Source organism: Corvus hawaiiensis, chromosome 10 (genome assembly GCF_020740725.1).
Source record: "Corvus hawaiiensis isolate bCorHaw1 chromosome 10, bCorHaw1.pri.cur, whole genome shotgun sequence".
NCBI lineage: Eukaryota > Metazoa > Chordata > Aves > Passeriformes > Corvidae > Corvus > Corvus hawaiiensis.
In genome coordinates, this window is record NC_063222.1 from 5,489,650 (window position 1) to 5,514,081 (window position 24,432).

The window sequence follows — 24,432 nt, forward strand, 5'->3', positions numbered from 1 at the left end:
AGCGTGGAGGTAGGACATTGAACCTGGGAGTTCAAACCTCTCATTGTCCACATCTCTTAACACTTTTTGTCCCTTGTTTTCCAAACCAGATCCAAGCTGTCCAGAAGGAGAACAGCCCAGATGAGAATCTAACCTGAAAAACACCCTCCACCTCATCCGTCTGCCAACAGGATCAAGATAGCTGATTCTGTCTGAAGACTCCCCATGTTAATATCTGATCTTTCACACCATCTGCTGCCCCAGCTCTCTGCTCCATGGAAGGATCTGTCTTGATTCACAGCTTCACAGGGGAAACTCACTTCTCTTTGTAGCTGCAAAAGCCTGGACCCGCCTGGGCAGGATTCCTTGTACACGTGCCATCTTCTGCCTGTCCCCCCATGGGTGACCTTCATATCACACCATCTAATGCTCAAAAAAAGGTCCCTATCAGAGGGGAGGGAGTGAGAAGGGTGGTTTTGGCTAAAAGCTGGTCTTTGATCTAGAGAGATGGGAATGCAGCAAAGCTCAGAGCTGGGAGAGCAGGAGGAATTGCCCTCAGGCGAAGGGAAAGTGGTGATTTAGATGTGGGGTTTCCCTAATTTACTGATGTTTCTGCAAGAGACAGCAGAGTAAGATCAGGTGTCAGTACTTTAAGATTATATTTATAAAGTATTTATTTCTATTTACATCACAAAAATCCCCTAAGTTGAGTCCTGGCCCCCAGCCAATGCCTCCCCCAGGCAGGGGAGAGCCTTGGTGTTGGGCTGGGGTTCCAGAGATGCCTTCCCTGGGACATCACTGGCTTGTGCCTGGCAGCAGCACAGCTCTCACCCTCACTCTCTGCCCTTCCCCAAACATTTGCTTTGCCTTCCCCTACAGCTTACACTACTTTTCCCCTGAGCGGTGGCCAGACAGCCCACCATGTCTTCCCAAAGAAGGCAATTCCTACCTGTCCCATCTACCTCTGGAAGGGAAGAGCCCACAGTCTCAGCTGGCCAGGGCACTCATGTCCCTGCAGATGGGTGACTGCACTTTGGAGCTTGGTCCTACTGGAGGGAAAAGGAAAGCTCTGGGGATGGCTCTGTCTGTCACCCCGTGCTGGGCTACCCTTTCCAACCAAAAGCGCGTGGGCCACCTCTAGTATCCCGGCCTGAGGCCCCCAGGTGTCTCATCCAAAGGGATTTCCCACTCTTAGGGCAGGATGCCAAGGATTCCAACCCTGCAGGGAGTGTGGAGGTTCAGGTGGAATGGGAAAATTCCCTAGAGGCCACGACTAGGAGTGACCATCCCACCCTACAGGATTCTTCTTGCCCTCTTCCAAAAGGGCTTGCACATCCCTTCTCCCAGCAGGATGACAGACTCAAAGCAGATCAAAGGGTGTCAGGGTGGGGATGGGGCTTCTTTTTTCTGTTATAGCTGGTGTTCTCTCACTCTTCCTCTGCTGCAGAAGCAAGCACCCACCTCCCCCCACCCTGCCTCCATCAGCATGTTAATCTGGGGGCTTCCCACATCGGAGGTGTTTTTGCTGAAAAGACCTTCTCCTCCAGCCATCACTGCTTCCCACCTCCTCCAGCAGCAGCTCTCTCTCTTCTCCCATCTCTCACCCATGGTTAGATGTTTTTGTTCAGGGCTTCCCAAGTGGCCAGCAGCGTCTGGCACAGCTCTGCGTTAGAAGCTGAGCATCTTCCTCTGTGCATCTCCCAGGCACCCCCCAGCTCTGCTGTCTCTTGTCCAGCACGGCTGCGCCTTGGCTCTGCCGCACCTCCCTGCACTGTCTGTGGGGTGTGTGTGTGTGTGTGTGTGTGTGTGTGGGACGTGGTGCTGTCTTCTCGTTATACTCGTATTGTGGGGGGCACGGATAGGTAGGGACATGGCAGATGAGTAGAGGCTTGCACTGGCCCCCTTGCTGCATATCAGGCACCCTTTAGCTTGGGTTTCAGGTCACAGAAAGAGTTTGGGGATTCTTCTTGAGCACATGCCGGTTCTGCCTGGCCTCACCACAGCTCCTTGGGCATCTTACTCCATTACTACAGCCCAAAGGTGCAGTGGGGCTGCTCCTCTCAGCCCAGCTCCCCTGCCCAGGACAAGCTCCCCAACAAACTGGGCTATTTTCCTCTCTGTGATCCTTTTTAGACCTGGAGGCAGACTTGTGCCCTTTCTGGATGAAGAGTGCCAGCCTGGAGGCAGAGAGAGGCTGAGCTGGGGCAATGCAGGGGCCCAGGCTGCAACATCCTGGCTCCCATGGTCTTGGCAAGGACTAGTTGGTACCATCCTAAATTTCAATGTAAGAGGCTAAGGGTGGAGAAACAGGGGGTACCTGAGGGGACGCTCTTCCAGAATGGAGGCAGCTTCTGGCAGAGACGGGACCAGTGTCTGTCAGGGACCAGACACAGGTTCACTGGCCAGGGCTGTGTGGTGCTACCTGTGCCACAGACAAGACGCAGCCCGCTGAACGGCATCCTCCAGCCAAAGCCGAGCCATGCCTGAGGCCAGCAAACCTGCAGTGCAGACGGCTCGGCTGGAGGTCGGGGCCGAGGGAGACAGAGCTGCCCACTGGATGTGGCACACGGGCCATCCTTGCCATCTTACCAGCAGCGCTCTGGCCGGCACCGCGCTCCTCGTCATGGCCCTGGCACCCATTCCCTCGGCAAGGAATGCAAATCGGAGGTTTAAGCACGACTATAAGCCCAACCGGAAGGGAAATTCCACAGGGCAGCGGGTGGCACGGAAGGCAGGCGGGCATCGGCGGGCAGGCTGGGGCCAGAGGAGGAGGGAGGCCGCACTCCCCGCTCTCCGGTTCCCGCCGGCGCTCCCTGCCGTGTGCCAGGGGGCAGTACTGCGGGTCCTGGCCGTCCGTGCGTACGTGAGGCTTGTTCGGTTCTGAAATAAATGTCGCATTTAACGCAACTCCCGTGCGCTGAGCGTCCTCTCCGGGGCCGGTGGGGTGGCAGCAGCGAGGCCGGCGGGAGGAGAGCTGAGGGCGGGCAGCGCCCACCCCCACTGAGGGTGCGCCCCCTCGCGGGCCTGCTCACGCCGGCGGGGCAAGGGGCGGGGCGGCGGCGCTGATTGGCAGCGCAGCCCCGCTTGCGATTGGCGGAGGGGGCGTTGCCGCGCCCCTGGGGGCGGGGCCAGCGCGGTCCTTCCGCTGCCGCCGCCGAGCTGCGGGCCCGTTTCCGGCCCTCCGCGGGTGCGGGTTGGCCCGGGCTGGCGTTGGCGGCCCGGCGCCGGGGCGGGAGTGGCGGCGGCGGCGATGGATCTGTTCGGGGATCTGCCCGAGCCCGGCGCCGCCGCGGGTGAGGCTGCGACCCGTTCGGGCCTGTCCTTCGGGCCTGCCCGGCCTCGGCCCGTCGCCTCACCTGGGCTCGGCCTGGCAGGCTGCGGGCCCCGCTGGGCCTGCTGCAGCTCGGCCTGGGCAGCGTGGCTCCGCGCACAGCCAGGCCGCCGCTACAGGGAGCCTGAGGGGCAAGGGGGAGGGTGAGGGGACGGGTTAAAAATCTTTTGGGAAATTGCCGGGCTTGGTGGGGTTCGTGGTTTTCTTTTCCTCCGGGACTCCGTCCGCTGCGGTTTAGACTGTGTTGGAGCCTTTCCCCTCGCTGTGCTGCTGAGGGGTGTTAATGCGAGCTTAGTGGATTGCTAGCAGAAAGCCCCAAAAACCTGTCCTCAAGATAAAAGTTCACCTCAGCCCCAGGCAGGTGGTTATTTTGCTTGTGTAGTAGCTGCTAAAATTAGAGATGGAAGTAAGGCTCTCCTGGTTTACCACACCTGTGCTGGCTTGGGGACAGTCCTTTCAGACCAGCTCTCTCCAGGAGTGCCTGTACTGGTTCCTTACTCTGCCCTGGTGCCTTGCAGGGAAAGATGCCCAGAAAGGGCCTCTGCTGTTTGATGATCTCCCACCATCCAGCAGTGCTGACTCAGGTATGGGTGCTCTGTTCCTGCCATTAGTTTGGTTTTCCATGTTTTCTGCATCAGCATCTCTTTCAGATGAAGTTTGTGTAAATCCTGTTCTTTGTTAGACAGAATAAAGACAGTGGGGTTATCGGTACTGGTGTGCAGACCAGCTGCATGCATCCTGTTTGGTTTTTTATAACCAGGGTGTTACAGATGTTGCACATATATTCTATAAAATGTTCTGTAAAAATGTTCCCTGGAACAAAGTGCAAAGCCTAGATTTGGCCGACGAGTAACAGAAGTAGAAATTTGGCTCTCTTTGATAAACTTTCATAATTTCTTCACCTCAGGAGAGACCTAGGCAAAGCATTATTCCCTGAAAGGAACAAAGGTATTTAGTTATTTTTGTCTTTTTCTTGTGCTCCAGGAAAAGAAGGCTCTTTGCTCTTCGATGGTCTCCCACCAGCCAGCAGCAGTGACCCAGGTAAGGAGCTGTGCCACTCATTAGCCTCTTCTGAGCCACCTCTCTTAGGAAAGCCCAGGATGCAGCCTGTTGTGCTGGACATGTAGCAAGTTAACCTGGTGCTTATCTTTGCAGTCCACATTGGCTGACGCTTCTTGTGGCAATTTGTGCCCCAATTGTTTAAATCAGGATTCTGAATCTTAAAAAGTAAAATTAGGCCTGTTCCCAGAAGTACATTCCTGTCTTTTGGGGAGCCCTGTTCTCTGTCTGAAAGCTTCCTGCTTTGGGAGGGAGAGTATGCATGTGCCCTGGTGCAGCCACTGCCCTGGCTGCTTTTCTGCTGTAGGCAGAGGCTGCCTCCTTGTCCTTGCTGAAAATGGCTTCAAACCCAGACTGCTGCTCTGGCAAGGCTTTCTGCATGCAGCCATGTGTTTGCTGTCACCTGGCAGGAGGTGAGATAATTCACTATACCCACATGAGACTAAATCTCCAGAAGGAAAAAGCCAGAGTTCTGATGTCAGGTTTTGCTTGCTAACTGTAATTTGTAGTCTTCTTCTGAACCCTCTAAAAAAAATGCACATTCAGAGTAATAAAATAAGTTTCTTTGCATTGTTGTAGGCAGAGATCATAGAAGAAAATAATAATAATAATCTAGAAATGTTCCATCCTGTAACATTCAATTCCTGAGCAATTAAACTGGGAGGAAAAAAAAAAAAGCCTGGTAGCTAAGAAATAAAACCTGTGGGTTGTTGGGGAGAATCAGCAGCCTGCCAGCCAAACATAGCTGTCCTGTGCCTGAGGTGGAGTCACACAGCATGAAGTGGTGAAATCAGCACTCGCTGGTTGGGCAGTGATGTGTGCCAGGGGTTGTATGTGCTGAGGGAAGCTGTGTGTGTGCATTTGTGGTTGGTTAGGGTGTCTTTTGCAGTAATAACTCTGGGCACTTAATGCTGTGTAAGTGTGCTTTGCTATAAAAGGACCTGCTGCTGAATTTATGCAAGTAAAACAGTGCTGGAACACTTGAGCCACCTGCATTTTTGCTTTCTTTCAGCCTCCAGTGCTACTAAGCAAATCTCATCAGCAGGAAGCCAAGAGAAAGGGCAGAAGAGAAAATCCTTGGAGGAGGAGGAAGAGAAGAATGGCAGGGAAGAACTTGTGGAAAAGAAAGTTTGTAAAGGTTTTCAGACAGTTTGAAAACAAATGTACTCAATTTGTACTTTTGGCGTTGGGCTGAGTAAGTCCAGAACAAAGCTAAGCTTTGGTTCTTCAGTCTGCTTGCCTTTTCAGCCTCTTGTAGGAAACAAACTGCTGCAGGGGTCTGTGGAAGCCCCTCGAGCTTCCTGCCTCTATCCATCTCCTGGGCCTTCTTACTGTCCCTGCTGAAGTAGCAGAAGCTGAGCAGCAGGCACCTCAGCACTGGCAGGATAAGTGCTTGTGCTGCTGAGAGGGGGATTGGGTGTGGAACCTCTCTAAGGCTAGGTCCACACCACTTTCTTTTGCCACATCCACAGATCTCTCTGCTGGCTGCTGAGGAAGCCAGAGAGGGGGAGAGACGGGCTTGTTACAGGGCCTTTGACTTCAGTGCCTGTGTGCTGTGTTACAGCTTTGGGAGCAAGATGTGTTCAGGGGTACAAAGGAAAGGACATGTCCTGGGAACATCAGACCTGGATTTCCTGTCCTTAGTGCACTCTTTAAAGCTGTGCTTTACTTAATCTGCAGTTTCAGTGCCACATGCTTCCCCTGCCCACCCTGTTCCCCACCCCTGTTCAGAAAGAGTCCTGTCCAATGCCCAGCAGTCCTGCTTGGCTACAGCTGCCTGCAAAAATGAGGCCAGGCTGCTTTTAGAGCTGCTGACCTTGGGGACACATAAAAGCCCATGTTACAAAATAAATATATCCTGTTCACCAGCAGATGCTAGATGTTGTGTTGCAGGATGAGGGCTGCATTGCCAGGACAGGGCTCTGAAAGCTGAGAACTTACTGGTTTTTAGCTTGAGCTGAAGAGATGGAGGAGTTTGATTTGCATGCATGTGTCTGCTTTGTTCTCCTTTAGGATCAGTGGGCGTTCTTGGACTGAAGGGTTATGTGGCAGAGAGAAAAGGTGAGAGGGAAGACATGCAGGATGCACATGTCATCTTAAACGATATCACCGAGGAATGCCGGCCTCTGCCCTCCCAAATGTAAGTGGGCCCCAGCTGCCAGAACAGCCATCATGGGGGTGAGGGAGCTCCAGCTGGCTTCAGCTAAGCCCAGGAGATGACCCTTTTTGCTTTGAACAGCTGATGCTCTTGTCTGCCTGTATTGTGGTGTATGGTTTGGGCTTGTTATTAGGAGACCTGGGGTGAATCATCAGCTAGCTGTGTTTCCAGGCAATTCACAGGGCTTGTGTGTACAAAACCCTCCCTTTGAGGGGTGCTTAGTGGATTCAGTCACTGACTGTACAAGGACCATGAAGGCCCAGTAACTCTGGATGTTGATCCTTTGTTATCCAAATGTAAGTGGGTATGTAAAATTAAAAGAATGTTCTCAAGCATCACCCTGATACTGGATTTAGCTTTAGTACTGTCCCAAGAGGTTTGTGTGCTGAGAGATCCAAGTTTTTTTGCATAGTTGGGACAAGTTTAGGCATGGAAGGTACTGTAGGATTGGCTAGACTGATGCCTGTAATGCTGGAGAGTTGCAGTGTTCTTGAGGTGAAATGATTACCTGCTTTTATCCTAAATTGGGGTCTGTAAACCCTTTAGCCCTTCATTTTCTTGAGGAGGGGAAAATTACAAGAAAGTTCTCAGCTCAGTGCTGGAACATGTAAACTATGTAAATGCTGAATGGATGTGCTCAGAGAGCTGCTACCTTCTGTACCTAGGAGTGCAGGATTTTCAGTCTGGCTGACACTGGGCAGGGTATTAAGGAGAAGAATGTACTCAATCCCATTCCCTGGCTGATGGCCTTTCTTAGCCTCTTTCTGCTACTTTTTGTTCCCTCACAGCACACGTGTCTCATACTTCGCTGTTTTTGATGGCCACGGGGGAGTCCGAGCCTCAAAATTTGCAGCACAGAATCTACACCAAAACCTGATTAAGAAATTTCCTAAAGGTGAGAGGAGTGGAGCAAGGGCTGTAGGACAACCACCACCTTTTCTGTGTTGGCAGTGGATAGGGAAACTGATCTGTTTGGGTGTAGTCCTACAGTACTCATTCCTTATTCCCAGAGGCCTTGCAAGACTGCTCTGTCTTCTGGGGAAGAGGGCTGGAAGCCTTTTTGGCACAAGGGGGCAAGGAGCCAATTGTGACTTGCTAAGCAAGTGTGAGATGTGCTGTTGCCAGTTTTGGCAGTGCCACTTCAAGTGTGAAAATACTCCTGTGGCAGAGAGGTTCATGTCACAAACTCTCCACATACACTGCTGCCCAGGTTTCTGGTAGGGTAAGGCCAGGACGTGCCCCAGCTGCTCTGCAGAGTCCCAAGAGATGCACTGCCTGACTGAATGTTGGATGAGCAAAGGGACAGACGAGGATAGATCGGATATGTTTTACTTGGAGCTTAGTTGCTGTTTTTTCTGTCTGACAGGTGAGGTAGCCAGTGTGGAGAAAACTGTGAAGAGATGCCTTTTGGACACCTTCAAACACACAGATGAAGAGTTTCTAAAGCAGGCATCCAGCCAGTAAGTGCTAATGCTTTCTGTTCATGTATATTTCTTAGCGTGCATCTCTGAGGTCTGAGCAGAGGAAACCTCCCTTGTGTCATGCCTGTGCTTTGGCAAAACTCCACACAGCTCCACTGTGTCAGGCTGTGACTCTGCCAGCTGAGTGCTTGCTAGAACTAGGTCGTGCCATGTTCTGGTGTTACTCTATGGTAAGTGGTCTGTAGGATCCCTTAGACTAAAATTAGTGTTCCTCATGAGGGAAGGAAGCAAAACAGGTCCAAGGGCCACCTGTGTCCTCATCAGGGCCTCTTGTTTGCCTTCCTTTTAAAGACTTGCCATGTTGCTGAAGGGACTTTTCCCATACTGCCTAAGGTGGGATCTCTCTGTTGATGGCATCAGAGTGTGGCAGGAGGGGATCTGTAGGGGCCACTAAGCTTTCTTTAGAGCTGTGCTTGCCAGGCTGGAACACATCCCTGAGGTAGCTTTTAATGCCCTGTGTTGAAAGACCTAACTCTCCCAATGTAAGTTTAAATCTTGCTTTCTTCAACTCTTTAGAAAACAGAGATGTTGATGAAGAGTGTCCCTCTGTGGGGTAAATGCCAGCCTGCCTTGCAGCTGGGTGTGGAGTGCCGAGCACCCTGACCTTGTCTGTCTCTGCTGAGCTGACACACCGACTGTGTGGACTAGGGAAGATGTAGATTGCATTTCAAATACAGTCACTTTGTTACCAATCCTTTACACGTGTTTGACTTGGTTTTTTACTGTTATTATTTCACAGTGACACCTCTATCACAGATGGAGAGACTTTTGATGCATTTGATTCTGCAATTTCCTGAAAATGTTCAATTTTAAGCAAATTGCAAACTGGCTTAGTCTCTTAAGCCTAATCAGAGCAACAAGTTTGACCAGGCAAAAGGAAGATGCTTTCTTGAGTCTGTCACAATAGTGTCTTTCTCAAACCAGCCTCTGGTCAGAAACACGACTTATGACAAAGTCACTACAAAGGATTGCTAGCAATAGCTGTATTGATGCTGAAATGAATCATGTTCATTCAGCCACACCTTCAAAATAAGGAAAAACCGGATGAAATGTGTCTAGAAATTAGTTTCTCGACGCTAGTTTCAGTGAAGAATGGCATCATAGCCAGGCTTTTTTGTGGAGAGGATTAGTCTGGCAGCTGTAATCTAAGAAATGCTTCTCATCTTACATAGGGCTCTAGAGATAAAAGCTTAGCTACAGGAAGTGAAATAGGAGGAGAGTGACTGAGTGAGTGGTGGTGCTGCTGAGGTGGGGAGGGGGCAGGGATACTGTGAAAAAAGGAAGGAAAATGCAGCAGAAATGCCTTCCTTTTGCTGAAAAGAAGAAGCAGGAGTGTGGGGTGCTTGTTTGCCTTGTGATGCTATAGCTGTTGGGCAGCCATTAGGACTGAGCCTGTTCTGCTCACATATGAGGTTTCCGGGGAGCTGAGTGTGAGGAAGAGTTGGTGTGGGAGCTGTGGTTGGCAGTACTTACACCGGCTGGGCATTGGCTGTGCATTCAGAAGTCCGTAGTCTGTAGTTCCTCTGTCCTTGTCCAGTTTGCTGTTTATCACCAACCTGAGCTGCTTGCAGGCAGCTGCTGTGGCCATGTGCTACCTGATTGCTGTGTGTTGGCACATGACTCTTCTTTGAGTCCCCAAGAACACTCTGTAATTAAACTTCTTAAGCGTTGTGTTTCCCCTTTAGTAATGTCATTTTTGTTCCCTTCAGGAAGCCAGCATGGAAGGATGGCTCCACAGCTACTTGTGTATTAGCTGTCGACAATATTCTCTACATAGCCAACCTTGGGGACAGCCGGGTAAGCAGAATGGAGACCACTGATGGCATCTTTATTCTGCCCAGAGCTGTGTGGTTTCTTTGGTTTGTTTGTTTGGGATGTCTGAGTTGTCAGGAGCTACTCAACTGTTCCTACAAAGCATCTTGTTTTGGGTGGGTACAGAGTACTTCTGTGTTGTCTCTCATAGTGTAAAACAGTGGGGTGTGAAAGCTCTCACTTTTGGTGCTAAATATTTCACAGTATCTGGAACAGATATTTCAGTTGGAAGGGACCTCCGACAACCATCTGGTCCAACTGCCTGACCAGTGCAGGGCTGCCCTAAAGTGACACCATTGCCCAAATGACTCTTAGACACTGACAGTCTGGGGCATCAACCACCTCTCCAGGAAAGCCTGGTGCAGTATTTGATTATACAGAAAGAAAGAGTTTCTCTTTAAAGAAACACTTCCTGATGTCTGGCCTGAACTTCCTCTGGCCCTGCTTTGAGATCAGCATTCCCGTGAGATCGGCACTTCCCTCTCCATGCCCCCTCCTCAGGAAGCTGCAGAGGGGGATAAGGCTGTCCCTCAACCTCCTCTCCAAACCAGACAAACCCAGAGCCCTCAGCCTCCTCCCAGGACACGCCTTCCAGCCCCAGCACCAGCGTGGTTCTCCTCTCCTGGACACACTCAAGCACCTTCCCATCATCTTTAACGCTGGAGCGCTGTGGGTGAGGCCGTGCCAGTGCTGGGCACAGCCGGACCATCCCCTCTCCTGACCCGCTGGCCACGCTGTGTCCGGTGCCCCCAGGATGCCATTTGCCCTCCTGGCGATGGTTCCTACTGAGCTGCTGCCAGCCAGCACCCCCAGATCCTTTCAGCAGGGCTGCTCCCAGCCGCTCCTCTCCCAGCTTACACTTGTGCTCGGCATTGCTCCACCCTGGGCGCAGAATCCAGCACTTGGATTTAGTAATTCTGTGCCACTGGCAATTGCCTGATGGGGCATCTGTCCAGGTCCCTCTGCAAGGCCTCTTGTCCCTCCAGAGAGTCCACAGCACTCCCAGTTTGGTATCGTCAGCAAACTTGGTAATGGTGCATTCAACTCTTGCATCCAGATCACTGATAGAAGTACTGAACAGCACCTCCTGCCTAGGGATGAGCCCTGAGAAACACCACTGGCCACCAGTCACTGGCCTGATGTAGGAAGGACCATTCACTACAATTTGGAGCTCTCTCTCAAGAAATGGTTGCTGTGGTGTGGTGTTGTTTGATGATGGTCTTTTGTCAGCACAGGCGATTCTGTGTCGTTACAATGAAGAGAGTCAGAAGCACACAGCCTTAAGCCTCAGTAAGGAGCATAACCCCACCCAGTATGAGGAGCGTATGCGGATACAGAAAGCTGGGGGAAACGTCAGGTAAGTGCCTGAGGGTGTGAATGAGCTAATCTAAACCCTAGCCTAATTTTGGGCCTGAGCACTGAGGTTTTGAAGTTTCCTGAACCCAGTATGCATCCTAGTTGAGAGCTTGGAGAGAATCTGTCGCTGCCTGTGGGAAGCACAGTGGTGCCTGAGGCATGGAAGGGTTCAGTTACTGGAGTTGGTTGATGTGGGCTGGTTTCACAGAGCCTTACAATGGCCAAGGCAGGACCCATGTGAAAGGCTGGCCATGGGACGCCAGCATAGGCATGCTTAAGCTTGACCTACAGATTTTGACCTACAGAGCTGGACTGGATTGTTGAAGAAGTAACTGCCTTCTACACATTGTGATGCTGAACAGAACTCATTTCCTTGCAGCATGACTCCCCTCTCTGTCATGTGAGAGGGAGCATGGTTTGAGGGAGCACAAAAGGCCCTCCAGCTGGTGTTGTTCCCCTGGGGTTAGCTGATGCACTGAGGCTGTCTGCAATAGGAGGGAGTTTTCTGGAGCCAAAATGTGATTATCATAATGTTCCTGTGCAAAAAGGAGTTCATGGTTGTTTGGAGAGCTGGTGCCAAACACAACAGCTGAGTCTTATTTCCCTGGCTATGTTCTCTCTTTTATGAAGGCTGTTTCTTGATCTAGTGGCATCTTCACAAAGAGAGGATTCAGTGCAGGTGAAGTATCTTCATGCCTGTGGAGGCAAAATGCAGCCAGGGTGGAGAGGGGTGGGCTCAGTTCTGTTATGCTGCCGTGTCTGGAGTGCTTTGTTCCCCTTATCTCTGGAGAGCACATGCTGCACTTACGCATAGCACCGATCTCTCTTTGCACATGGCAAAGAGACGGCCCAGTGTCTGTTAGCTCATTTCAGAACTGGTCCCTGACTTCCTGGGAGCCTCTCCCACTGCTTGTAGTTCAATATTTTGGGCCCAAGAGATAAGCCACAAAGTGTGTGAGCATCAGATCTCTTCTCTGTGACATGCCTTGCTTCTTGCTTTTATCTCAAGCGGGGCTGCTTGGACTACAATGAATGAGCTTTGTGTATTCCCAGAGGGCACAGAAGAGCCTTTTTGGGAAGATGATTGTTGGAAAGGTGAAGTGTGGGAAGCTGTTTCTCTAGGGAGCTTGGTTAATTAGAAAAGCTTAACAAACCAGAGCTGTTTCCTAAGGGGTATTGTAACTTAGGTTTCACAGAACTGCTTGCTGCAATCAGTGGTTACAAAAGGCCAAGTGATCAGGAGCTGAACATGCCGTGTTTCTCACTCCAGGGAACTGCCCACAGCTGAGCCACTCTGTAGGGGTTGATGTCCTGATAGACAGGACACAGGAGGGGCTGCTGGCTCAGACCTCTTGCCTCTGCCACTCTGTGCTTCTAGTGAAGAGCAGTTTGCTGGATATCTTGCCAAAACATAATCTCTGTATTCAAACTATGCCACTGGGAGTTCAGCTCACATATAGCTCTTACTTCCCCAGTTTGCTAGGCTAAGCCAGACTTGAGTTAGGGCAAGGTGACAGAAAACAGCCTTGAAGTCTCCTGACTTCTTTTCCTCCTCCCCCTCACCACTTGTTTCCCAGTGCTTCACACAAACGTATAGAAAGGGAAGGAGCCTTTGAAGGGAAGATTTGAACTTGCTGGGGAAGTGGGTCATTATCTGTAGGCAGATGGATGCACGAAGTGTCCCCATCAGGCAGTGCAGTGAGATACACAGGTGTGGGGAGGGCTCTCAGTGCTTTCTTTCCTTGTGCAGGGATGGAAGAGTCCTGGGAGTGCTGGAGGTTTCCCGCTCCATTGGGGATGGCCAGTACAAACGCTGTGGTGTTATCTCTGTGCCAGATATCAAACGCTGCCAACTCACACACAATGACAGGTAAAGTGTGCCCTTGCATGGGGGGTTGTCTGTTCCACCTCTGCTCAGCAGAAACCACACAACCCTGTTTGATCCGCTGCAAGAGCCAAGGCACTTCAGATTGATCTCCCCAGAATCAGAGGATGCTCCTACTACTGATGTCTCTCTGTTTCTGTTCCTTATCAGAACAGTGGGATAATGCTGCTGCTCTGCCAGGATACTGTGAAGGCTCCTCTTGGAAGAACCAGCCTCATAGCAATAGCATACACAAGCCTTAGATGTCCTTTGTGCTCTGATTAAGTTCACACACCAGTGTTCAAGCAGTTAGTTAAGGCTTGAGTTCTTGGGTCTCCATCCTGTCCAAGAGTTGTTTCTAGCAGCTGTAGTGCCCATAAATACTTTTGCATTCGGCTCTGATATTTGAAGATTTGAGGTACTTTTCCATGATATGATTGGCAACGACAAATTGCAGTGAGCCTGCTGACTCTCAGAGGTGAGAGTGTAACCCAGTACTGCTGCTTTTTCTGGGATTAGAGTTCCATATCAAGTGATCCACTAAAATATTTCTAAAGATACTCTTGAGTATCAGGCACTGAAATGATGTCTTCAGAGGCATGTGCAGGCTGACCACTTCTGTAGGTTGGTTGTAGTTTTCCTTGTCCTGGTGACTCTGGTTAGGGCTCCTGGCTAATACAGTTCCCTGTGCAGGCAGGGAGTGCCCAGCAGGCTGTCTCCCCCATCCAAAGGGGGATGCTGTCCTTGCCTTGGGCTTTGTATCTCCTCAACCTTCTGAAGCTTGTGGCAATATTTTGTGTCAGAGTTTTCTGATCACAGTTGTGTCACGTGCTTTTCTTTTGAATTTGTGTATTTAAATTACCACATACCTCAGGAGTGTAGAAATGTTAAGTGATGTACATGAGGGATTCAGCTGTGTTTCTCTATTTCCTTGCATTAGCTGCTTCACAGGGAAAATACATGTATGGAAAGGACTCAAAGGAAAGAAGCAGTTCTTAGAGAAACAATGGAGCATTTGACCAGGATGTTATATATGATCTTGACAGTGTTGTAGGACTGCCAGGATGTCCTGATCTAGGTCTTACATTAGTTGCCTGGCTCTTTGGCCTGTATTTCGAATTGCCATGAATCATAGTTCAAAGGGATTTTCAGACAAGCTTTTGTGGCATCTTCCCTTTGGATCGGAGCATGGATGTTCGTAAAATAGATTGGAGGGATTTTGCTGTAGCTGGGGAGCCAAAAATTCAGCCTTGGAACCTGTCTCCACTTGATTTCCAGGTTCATTCTGATAGCGTGTGATGGCCTCTTTAAAGTGTTTACACCAGAAGAAGCTGTGAACTTCATTGTGTCCTGCCTGGAGGTGAGGAGAAGGCAGCGTGGGGGCTGGGTTTGTCAGTGCAGAGGGCATGAAATGGACTGCTGGAGAATCCTCCCTTATTCCCTAGGTTGCCTGTGTTTGTTTTGCTTCCCAATGCTTGGAAAATACAATGTGCGTGTGCCTGCCTTTGCTGGGAGCAATCAAATTTCTTTGTCCCAACAGGATAAGAATATCCAGATGAGAGAAGGGAAGCTGGAAGCAGATGCTCGATACGAAGCTGCCTGTAACAGACTGGCCAACAAGGCAGTGCAGCGAGGGTCGGCCGACAACGTCACGGTCATGGTGGTCCGGATAGAGCACTGAGGGATGAGGTGTGGTGGATGTAAGGAAAGGGAGAGGTCTGTGTGCATGCACGTGTGGCTGGGGGAGGGTGGGTCCTGCTGGATCCTCTTCAGTGTAAATAAAGATGGTTTTTTTCTAATAGGTTTAGCTCACTTAGCTAGTAGGGTTGAATGTCTTGGCAATCGCAGTAAATTCATTTGGCAGGGGTGCTAGCAAGAGGCATCGGAGGGCATGAGTTCTGCCAGCTGTTTCAAATGGGGCAGTTCTGCTATCCATATCCTTGAGTTTTGTGCAAGACTCTGGGAGAGTCCAGAGTTCCAGGACTCAGTGGGAGCTCCAGGACAAGGCTGTACCATACAGACGGTGAGGTGCTCTAGGCCACCAGCTTGGGATGTGGTATGGGCTGTCCTCTTCACACTGGGTAGGAAATCTTTTGACTCTGAAGCTGGGCTGTGAGGTTACCTGCAGCTGAGGGACACAAACAGTGCTTGCAGAGCAGCAGCATACCTGCCCTGTGCTGGCAGAACATGTTGGAGTTTTACCACAGTGTTAGTATGGAAAAAGTGGCTGGAGTTTGCTCCTGATGTTTTTTGGAAAAAGTGTTTTCACCAAATGGACTTGCCAGGCAGCTGAGCTACAGGCGGGCTCTATGCTTGTCTGTGCTATCTGAGGAGAAGGCATCTCAGGTTTTAGGTACTAATAAGTGTCTGGTATCTCATCCTGTCTGAGTGCCTCTACCAGCTGTTGCTGCAGTCAGTGTGCTGTTTTCCAGAGAAAATTTGGCTTAAGACCAAATGACAGAATGAAAGCTAAATGGATCAGGCTACCTAAGCACTTAAGTTTCCAATTTCCCACCCTGTGTGTGAGCAGGCAGTGAGGGAGGTGAGCTGAGGGGTCTGCACAGTGGTTACCTCCTTGCTCTGATGAGGCACAGCTGTAGTCCCAGGGGAGGTGGACAAGGGTGATGTGGTGGTGCCTGCTGTTTGTGCATAGCCCTGTGCAGGGCTGTGAGGCTTCCCTGGCTCCTGTATCTCTGGAACTTGGGAAGATGGTTCCCAGCTCCTGGGGTGTTTTCTGGAGCACACAATAGCTGTCCTGTTTGGGACAGGTGGCTTGACCATCTTACCTCTCTTTCTGCTCCAACAGTAGTCAGTTACACTTCGTGGGCTTAGGCTAAGAGTTAGGCTAATGCAGCCTGGTGCACACTGACTCTCTGCATCTCCTGCAGAGGGCTGAGGAAGGAAGTGGCCCTCAGGCACAGATTTTGGGTAGTGCTTGTCCTCTGCCAGCTTGTTCTGCTCCCAGCCATTCCTGTGTACTCTGATGTAAGGTTGCACTGCAGGATGAGCTGAGAGGGAATGCCTTTGTTAGCAGCACACTCTTCTGTTTTACTCTTGAAAGGCAAATTTGGAGAGCCCAGACAGAGTAGCTTGGAGTTGCTTCTGTTTGTGGCAAAAGAAATGCTGATGGCAAATTTCAGAAAGGTAACTTGCTTTCCCTTCTCAGCTCCCCCTTTTTTCCCACCTCTTGCACTGTGCCATGCTGCAAGAGCTGAGCCATGCTCCCAGCTTGGGGGCTCCTTCCAGGAGGCCACTCTGAATTCCAATGCAAGAGTTGGTGAGAGGGATGTTAGCTTGTCTTTCTCTGACTGTTTTTCCTCCCCCTCCTTCCTCTTACAACACTGCTTTTCTTCCTTTAGGAAAAGTTCTGAAAGCACAGCTCCACCTAGGATTGGAATATGCAGTGTTATGGTACAGTTACTAACAATTACCATAAAATGTCCATTTTTCATGGCAAAGGGGAAAAGGAAGGAGCAGGTCTCAGCACACTTAGGAGTAGCCAGCCAGGTAGAAAAGCAGGCTCAGTCCCAGCTTTAGTGGAAGTAAAAAAACCTGTTTGCTTTAATTTCCCAGTAAGGCAGAGTCTGCAGGAGGTTTCCTGAAAAAGCACTCCTTGCCCCAGTGCTCAGCAGCATCCTGCTGCTGAGGAGAGCTCCGAGACCACCCCAGGGTGGCTCATGCATGAGTGCTCTGCATGCAGTTCTCTCCCGTGGGGCTGACTGAACTTCTGTCCCCTTCCAACACTTGAATGACGCTTCCAGTACCTCTGACTTAATCAGCTTTTTCAGTTTTGTGATCAAGTGCACTGGGCTCTTGGTATCTCACCTGCACAGGACAGCTCACAGCTGGGCAAGTCCTGCTTCCAGACACTGAGTCTTTCTGTACCTTCTCAAGTGTATGTAGTAGGAAGAGAGGCAGCTGATCAGAGTGAGGCTACCTTGGCTTATCGTGTGTGGGGACTGGGAGGTGCTGCCAGGGCCAAGTTCCTCAGCTGGGCAGGAGCTGCAGTGGCCTCATGCCTGCCAGGAGCCTGCTGCCCACCTGATCAGCTGGGGGAGAAGCACAACGTTGCTCTCAGAAACAAGTTCTCTTTGCTTTGGGAGAAGTCAGCATTGAAACTGCACAGCCAGAGACTGTCCCCTCCTTCCCAGATCCAAACACCCCTACCCATAAATGCTGCATTAACAGCTACTTCACCGGGCTCCTCAAGGAGACGCAGCCTGTGGAGAAGGGCAGGCAGAGCCAGGGACGTCCCTGGGAGAAGGTGGGGCTAGGTACTGCTCAGGCTATCTTGCAGTGTTGCTGGCACAACTTGCCCAGTACTCAGTGCTACTAGGAAATCAAACGCCCAGCCTTCCTGGTCCTTGTCCTGCAGCCCTGGCTTGGTCACGTAGGCCTGTGCCCATCCTCAGCTCAGGCAGCTATCGGAGCCAGAGCAAAGCGTATCTGTGCTGCCCACAGCCTGGGCCCTGTGCCACCGGCAGGGAGTGCCTGGTGTGGGAAGTCACAGGACAGGAATTTGCTTTAATTGAATGGGCGGCATTATTGGGAGTTGGCTTTGATGATTAGTGCAAAGATGTTGGCTCCTGCCAGCAAACCTTCACTGCTCATACACTTCAGGGCAGCCAAAGCAATACATTGTCTGGCTTGGGCTGCTGAGACTGAGTCTGGGCAGGGAAGGGAAGTCCACTAAGGGCAAAAATGGACGTGTGGGGCTTTGTACCAGGTATGGTGGGAGCTGAGCCCTGGGGAGAAGGCAACCATCTGCTGCCACTGTCAGCAGTATTTTCCAAGATAAACTTCTAGGCCTAACCTTTAGATAAAAGTGAATGCCTTTAGGTCCTGGTCAGACTGCTTTATTATTATTATCATCATCATCTTCATGATCTTTTGTCCATCCTCAGCTGGCTCTGTAGCGTGAGCAGTATCGGACCAGACTGCAGTTCCTGCATGAGCAAATGCTCTTCCCTAGGCTTGGTGCTGAGCGGGGGAGATGTGATGGTTGGCAGAGGGAAGAGTCTGGCCACTCCTGGCACGAGTTTCTTCACACTCCCAGCAGAACAGCACTGAAATCGGAGCCACTCTGAACTGTGAGGGGAGAGCCTGCTGTGTTGTCCAGGAAAACAGATGCATACTGCCCAGCCTGGGGGGAGAGAGGGTTTAGCAGGGCTGGGACACCTCCCCTGGGCACCAGGCATGGCCTGGAAGAGCCAAGGAGAGAGCTCTCCCCTGCACACAGCAACCAAGAGCTGGAGGAGCTGCCCCTGCCCTTCCTCCTGGGAAAAGAGGAGCACAAGGCCTTTAGGGCAGCACAGTCTGTGCTCTAGTGCCCCAGCAGAGCTCTGCCCGGACTGTCACTGGGGCTTGGAGGTCATCTGAAACACAGTCCTGGTGCCCAACCCTGGGCTAGGGCCACAAAAGGCACCTTCCTGCGCAGTACTGTCACCAGTGGAGCTGGCACCACTAACCTGCAGGTAAAGGGTGCCCGTGACAGAGATGGTGAAAAGGTCACCGCTGCTCTCCAGCCGGGATACAGTCTCCAAATTGCTGCAGAAGAGGGAGGGTAGTGGTGGGGGGAGCATTCCCTTCCTTTCCCAGGGATGCTGGGCTCCTTCCCCCCTCCCTGGCCCGGGGTTCCTGGCTTTGCCCTGCCATACCTGTTGTGCTGGCAGCGGGACTGCACACAGATCAGCACCCGCAGGCGGCTCCCTCGGCATCCCTGCCCCTTTCTCCGTGGCTCCCTGCACACTGTGACAGAGCAGGGGATGAGAGCCAGCCCAGACCCCCCCGGCAGGGCCACGGGCTGTCTGAGGGCTCACCAATGTGCAGCGTGGTGGCGAAGGCGTAGTATCCTGCAATGGGGGCTGTGTACTGCCCGCTGGTCAGGTTCAGCCCTGGGCCACGGTGGAACATCCCCTCCCTCTCAGGCTGGGACAGGGAATGGCTGGAGTTAGAGAAGGAGTCCCTGTGCCAGGGCGGGTGCCCCAGCAGACAGGGAGAAGGGGCAGGCTGGGCACTTACGATGTAGAACAGCCCCAGCTCCTGCCACATTTTCTGCTCCACAGTGATGTCTTCACGCGTTTGGCAATGGAAGGCTGCTTCCACACGATGCTGGGCCCCGGCCTTGGGGTTGCCTTTGCTGCTTTCCCCCTCTTCCTTACCCCCTTCCCCAGCTGTGCAGGATATCTTTGGCATGCCTGACCCCAAACCCCACCGGAGTTTGACGTTAGGAAGGAACCTTCCCTTTTCCTGGCTCTTTTGCCCAGCCCTGCTCTGCCTTGTCCCGCTATCCCCACAGCTCCCACCCTGGGCCCCCCACCCCGGTACCTCTGAGCAGGATCTGCAGCTCCCTCAGCAGCTCCTCCGGCACCGTGCGGGAAGCCGGGGCAGCCCCTGTCCCTCCGGCCTGCGCAGCACCCGAGGTTGGTTTTCCCGGAGAGCCGCGGACACGATCGCCGCTTCCCCTCCCGGGGCTCCCGGCCAGCAGCATCCACGCCTGCCGGGGGTCGATGCGGGCCGCCCCGGGCCCCCCAAGTCCCGCCGCCCTCCCCGCAGCTGCTCCCGGGGCCAGCGGCCGCTCCCGGGCTGCCCGCGGGGGTTCGGTGCCGGTGCCGGCGGCGCAGAGGAGCGCCAGGCACAGCTCCGGCAGCCGCATCGCGCCGCCGCTACCGGGAGGGCGGCCCCGGGCCCGCCTCGCTGCCGGGCTCTGCCCTCGGGGCGCGGGGCGCCTGCAGCGGGAGGTGCCCACCCCGCCGCCGGGGCTCCTCAGCGCGGCGCGGTTTTAGCGCTTCGAAAACACCGAACAACCGCAGGCGGAGCGGCTGAACCGTCCAGCGGTGCTGGCTCTGGGCCCGGCCGTCGGGGAAGCGTCGTCTTGTGCTCGCCCATCCCTCTGCCACCGGTACCGTCAGAGACGGGGTGGGGCTGGGGCAGGAGTCTGCACCAGCAGGGACTCACCCAGGTGCCGGCTACTTCACCATGCCCTGGGGGGCATGCTGTGTGTCCCAGGAATGAAACCAGGATTATGCACAGGCTGCTGGCCCCAAGTAGCAATGTCGGGCTTTGATGGGATGAACCACACTTTGGGAGGCCTTGTAATAACCTAAAAGCTTTAGAGTTTTGGAAGCGGAAAGAGGCAGTTCTGAAAAAAAGCCACAAACCAAAACAAGAAAGTATTAGCCAAAGCATGTTTATAAGGAAAAGCCTTTTCCCTGCAGTGGTGGGGGAGAACATACTCCTGATGCCCTAGCCAGCCTGGCACAGGGGTTTCCGCTTCCCACTTGCCAACCTGAACAGGCAGCAGCAACAGGGGAGCATGGCTGCATAGGGTGACAGGTATCACTGTGGCTCTCCTACCACCCATGGTCACCCTGGAAAGCTTCTGTCCACTTGGAGGTGTCCATGAAGATGGAGGAGGAGCTATGGAAGAGCCAGAGACAGGGCAGGGAGCCCTCGCACGTCCAGATGTCCTTGGTGCAGTCATACACCTCCATTTCTACCCGGTAGTCCCCGTCCATGCCCTTCCAGTGGCCACCGGTGACAAAGAGCCGGTCACCCAGTGCCACCATCCCACCGTTCTCGTGAAGTGTGTGTAGGAGCTGCACCTGTGTGAGGGACAGGGTGAGATGTGCAAGTACCCCTTGGTGACCTCCTGCTCCCACCACAGAGGACATTGACCCACCAGACATGTCTCCCTACCCCATCCTCTCCGTGGGGTTTGGGGGCCTCTGGTGCCTATTGCATGTGGGATGGGGGAACAGGGGAGGAAAGTGTTAATAGAGCCAAGGGATGAGTGGGTAGGAGGGAAAAGGGGGTGCTGACACTGAGGGGGAGCAGCTGGGAACACCATCCCCATACCCTGGGAGGGTGATCGTGCCTGGTCCCACATCCCACTACCTTCTGCCAGATGTTTGCCTCTGGGTTGTACACATGGACCTTCTTGGTGTTATCCCCGATGAGGTAGATGAGCCCGTGCAGAGTGGCACAGCGTGGGGCTGAGAGGTACTTGGGGATGAAGGGGGATGTGATCACACTCCACAAATCTGCAAGGAGCAGTCATTAGCAGTGCATCCCACCCTTGGCTCTCGATGCAGCTGCCAGTGGCTGAAAAAAGCATTGCTATTTCAGGGGGAATTTGAAAGGGAGGAGGCAGACCAGCCAGGCAGTCCCCATCCCAGTCGAGGGTCTTGCATAAAAAACTGTGGGGTGGGCACATGGTTTGTAGTGGTGCTGTGGGATGGGAGTCTACTTGAGGAGGTTGCATTGTCACAGGGTGTTAGTTTCTTCCTAAGGCAGGCAGCCTCCCCCACCCCTATGGCTCAGAGATCCTGCTCCACCGAAGGTCAGGTCTGGGCTGTGTCAGACATCTGTGGCTCAGGTCCATGCTGCTAACAGCCACACTCCTGGGGCTCCTGAGCCCTGTGCCACAGCCACCACCACACCCTGCTAGCACCTGCTCACATCCCACAGGACCGTGCCTGGCAGCCCAGGGGGGCACCTGCCTGGGGGTGCTCCTCTGTTCATCTCCCAGGGACAACATTGGTGGGGTGTGGCAGCAGGGTCAGCCCTCACCTTGAACAGGGTTGTAGCACTGCAGAGTGAGTGCGTTGTACTTGACGGCGCAGGAGCCCACCAGGTAGAGCTTGCCCAAGCAGCTGGCAGCTGCAAAATTGCTCACGTACTTGAGGGCTGGGCTGATGGCACACCAGCTCTTGTTGTAGGGGTCATAGCGCTCCACCTCCACCACATCCACTGTTGTCCCTGCAGGGTGACAGGACACGGCAGCCACCCTGCTGCTCTGGGGCACCCATGGACTCCCACCCTGGCAGCACCCACAGGGTCTTTGCAGCCTTACCCCCAATCACGTAGATCTCTCCATTGAGGACAGCGCTGGTGTGGTTTGTCCGGGCTCTCAGCATGGAAGCAATGGGCTTCCAGACACCGTCCCTGGGGCAGAAGCACCAGGCCTGCGTTGTTGACCACGTGTCATTCTGGGACCCCCGGGAGCCGCCTAGAGAGAGAGACAGGTCAGGTGGGCCAAGTGCAGCTGTCCCTGGGTATTCCTTGCCAGTGGCCAGATTTGCCCAAGCAGAGAGTAACGAGAGGACTTCACTCAGAGAGGAGCCTCTGGCCCCACACCAGTGCCTCATGCTCATATCATTGTCCCCTGTCCTCCATCCCTGCTCCTCGAAGACCCCACCCTGCACCAGCAGCCCTGGCACTGACCTGTGACGTACACATCGTTGTTCAGAGCCACCAGGGAAAAGCCCCATTTGTTGTAATCAGGGAAGTCGGGCAGAGCCATCCATCGCCCTGAAACCCAGCAGAGCCAAGCAATGACCCCACAGCCAGCAATGGCACTTCTTAAGCCATCCTTGTTTCAAGCCCATCCCAACCCAAGCGGTGTCTCTCTAAACTGACACTAGTTTGGCAAGAGGTGGCTTTGGGGTAGACAGATGGTTAATTAGCATGGAGGGAGGTGGAGGAAGTGCAGGGCACTTACTGCTTTTGGGGTTATAGAAGGCAAAGTTCCTGGTGGCAGCTGGCATTTCCAGCCCCCTCTCCTCATCCTCACTATCCTCCAGCACACGGCCACCAACCACCACCAGCACCTCCTCTAGCTTCTGTGGTGGGGTTGGGGGGTTCTTCAGGGCACCAGTGCCACTCTGCCCCTGATGAAGAGACCAGGGCGGGGCCATCAAGCTCCTCCTTCCTGGCTCAGGGGAGTGGGATTTAGGGGAAGGGGATACCCACCATGGTGCGGGATCGGGCAACAAGGGCCTTGCTGGCATCTGAGTCACGAACAAGAGGCTCAGTGGCAAGGAGGTTCTGCAGGTACTGGTCAGGCAGTGAGACAAGGCGGGTCAGCTCCAGCAGCTCCGGCAGGAACTGGGCTCGGGATCCTGGGTCGTGGCGTACCCAGCGCAGTACAGCCTCAACCAGGCTCCGCTCCTCCTGCACCTGCAGCTGGTCATTGGAGAGGTAGACAGCCAACCTCTCCTTGGAGAGCTGGAGGAACTCCTCCTGAAGGGAGACGGCTTCAAAGTTCTCCTGCAAGAAAGACCAAGCCTTGGAGGAGACCTCAGGGCAGCCGTGGCTCTCACCAAACTCACAGATACCTAGGCAGTTGGTGGCATCCATCTGCTGCCGGAGGTAGCGGCTGCAGACCTTCTGGATAGCAGGGAAGTGGAGCTGGCTGGAGGTCCGCATCAGCCCCTCCACGTTGCCCTGGTTGATGGTGACCTTTCCCGTGTAGGCAAAATCAAGCAGCATCTCCAGCGCAGTGGGATCTACCTCCTTTAGCTCCACCCGTGCTGCAATGCTCTCAGCGAAGTCACCGGAGAACATGGCATAGAAGTAGTGACTGCAGAGGGCCAGGATGCCGCGGTGGCAGGGAAACTCCCGCCCGCCCGCCACCAGCGTCACGTCGGCCAGTTTGGGGTTGGTGCGCAACTGTTGCAGCCCCTCCAGCACGGCCTGGGCGTGCGAAGGCAGGCAGAAGTCAAAGTCGTCCATGTTCCTCACCATGGTGCTGGGGATGGCCGTGGGGCCTGGCAGGCGGGCAGTGCCCGAGCAGCGGGAGACGAGGCTGTCCCTGCTAGGAAAAGGCGACGGTGTCCCCCTCTCCCCCTGCTGCGACACCCTCCCGCCTTCCCAGTGCCCGAGTCACAGACAGCAGTGGCTGCAAAAGTGCTTCCCACAGCCCCCCTCCCACTGATGGCCGTGTTTTCTCCTCACCACGCCGCAGCTGCCCTGCCGGGGCAGCGACCGCCCTTTTGGGGGTGATTTTCGGAGTGATTTGAGCCCTCTCGGCGCGCTCGCTCCCGCTCTCACCAGTGCTCCAGAGCCCGGCCGGCCCGCGGGAGGGAAGGGACCGCGGTCCCGGCGCTGGGCAGGGACACGCCGCATGACACGGGATCAGTCGGACGAGGGGCACACGCTATTTTTAGGCGGCACCTGGACACTGCTCCCTGTTCTTAAAGGCACCGCACGAGCAGAGCTGTCGCCGCGGCCCATCCTCGTCTTTGCCCCATCCCACGGCGCTGGTGCCTTTAGGGAAGCCTCCCCGAAGGGGTCGGCTGGGCACCGAGCCTGGAGGGACGAGCTCCCACAGCACCCTCCCTCCACCCCATCAGTAGCCGGGGGTCCCCGCGATGCCCCTCCTCGCTCCTCCGGCTCGCACTGCCGGTGCCGCTATAAATATAGGCTCTTATCTCACTCCGCGGCAGCCGTAAACACGCGGCGGCAGCCGAGGCCTGGAACACCCGCCCTGGGAGAGGGGGAGATGGGGGTGCTGAGGCGGCCCGCCCAACTTAGCAGCTTTCTTCGCCGCCCCGGAAATCCTCGCTCAGCTGGGACAGAATCGAGAAGGTTTTTATTGCAGCCCGCGGCC

At 53.7% G+C, this 24,432-nt stretch overlaps 4 protein-coding genes across 36 annotated transcripts in view; 2 read left to right on the top strand and 2 right to left on the bottom strand.

Moving 5' to 3' along the window:
• The window catches only part of KIF1A (kinesin family member 1A), a 41,291-nt gene extending 38,405 nt beyond the window's left edge, over window positions 1–2,886 (top strand). For all 27 annotated transcript variants that reach the window (XM_048313977.1, XM_048313978.1, XM_048313980.1 and 24 more), the window contains one exon: window positions 90–2,886. In XM_048313977.1, the coding sequence (XP_048169934.1) occupies window positions 90–132 (43 nt within the window). In that variant the 3' untranslated portion in view covers window positions 133–2,886. The remainder of the gene's footprint in view (window positions 1–89) is intronic.
• Window positions 2,887–3,167: 281 nt separating this feature from the next.
• On the top strand, window positions 3,168–14,841 carry LOC125330785 (ILK associated serine/threonine phosphatase). The gene is made up of 12 exons (XM_048314400.1): window positions 3,168–3,272; window positions 3,829–3,894; window positions 4,295–4,351; window positions 5,382–5,507; window positions 6,383–6,509; window positions 7,316–7,422; window positions 7,894–7,987; window positions 9,718–9,805; window positions 11,056–11,177; window positions 12,927–13,046; window positions 14,319–14,400; window positions 14,581–14,841. The coding sequence occupies exons 1-12, from the start codon at window positions 3,230–3,232 to the stop codon at window positions 14,719–14,721; spliced, it is 1,173 nt and encodes a 390-aa protein (XP_048170357.1). The 5' UTR covers window positions 3,168–3,229; the 3' UTR covers window positions 14,722–14,841.
• A 3,039-nt stretch (window positions 14,842–17,880) lies between these two features.
• ERFE (erythroferrone) lies at window positions 17,881–19,707 on the bottom strand. 2 transcript variants are annotated; one of them, XM_048314401.1, is made up of 6 exons: window positions 19,368–19,707; window positions 19,062–19,237; window positions 18,860–18,968; window positions 18,698–18,788; window positions 18,509–18,587; window positions 17,881–18,128 (listed from the first exon to the last, which is right to left on the bottom strand). In XM_048314401.1, the coding sequence occupies exons 1-6, from the start codon at window positions 19,693–19,695 to the stop codon at window positions 18,009–18,011; spliced, it is 903 nt and encodes a 300-aa protein (XP_048170358.1). In that variant the 5' UTR covers window positions 19,696–19,707; the 3' UTR covers window positions 17,881–18,008. The 2 variants fall into 2 exon arrangements, with proteins under 2 accessions (XP_048170358.1, XP_048170359.1); XM_048314402.1 differs by having other exon boundaries at window positions 17,881–18,183.
• Window positions 19,708–20,089: 382 nt separating this feature from the next.
• Window positions 20,090–24,420, bottom strand: KLHL30 (kelch like family member 30). 6 transcript variants are annotated; one of them, XM_048314396.1, is made up of 8 exons: window positions 22,794–23,666; window positions 22,543–22,711; window positions 22,266–22,352; window positions 21,895–22,050; window positions 21,612–21,800; window positions 20,937–21,082; window positions 20,397–20,644; window positions 20,090–20,181 (listed from the first exon to the last, which is right to left on the bottom strand). In XM_048314396.1, coding segments are annotated over exons 1-8 (1,770 nt in total). In that variant the 5' UTR covers window positions 23,568–23,666; the 3' UTR covers window positions 20,090–20,180. The 6 variants fall into 6 exon arrangements, with proteins under 6 accessions (XP_048170353.1, XP_048170354.1, XP_048170352.1 ...); XM_048314395.1 differs by lacking the exon at window positions 20,090–20,181 and adding an exon at window positions 23,874–24,420 and having other exon boundaries at window positions 20,214–20,644; window positions 22,794–23,637; XM_048314394.1 differs by lacking the exon at window positions 20,090–20,181 and adding an exon at window positions 23,778–24,420 and having other exon boundaries at window positions 20,214–20,644; window positions 22,794–23,634.
• Window positions 24,421–24,432: the final 12 nt, after the last annotated feature.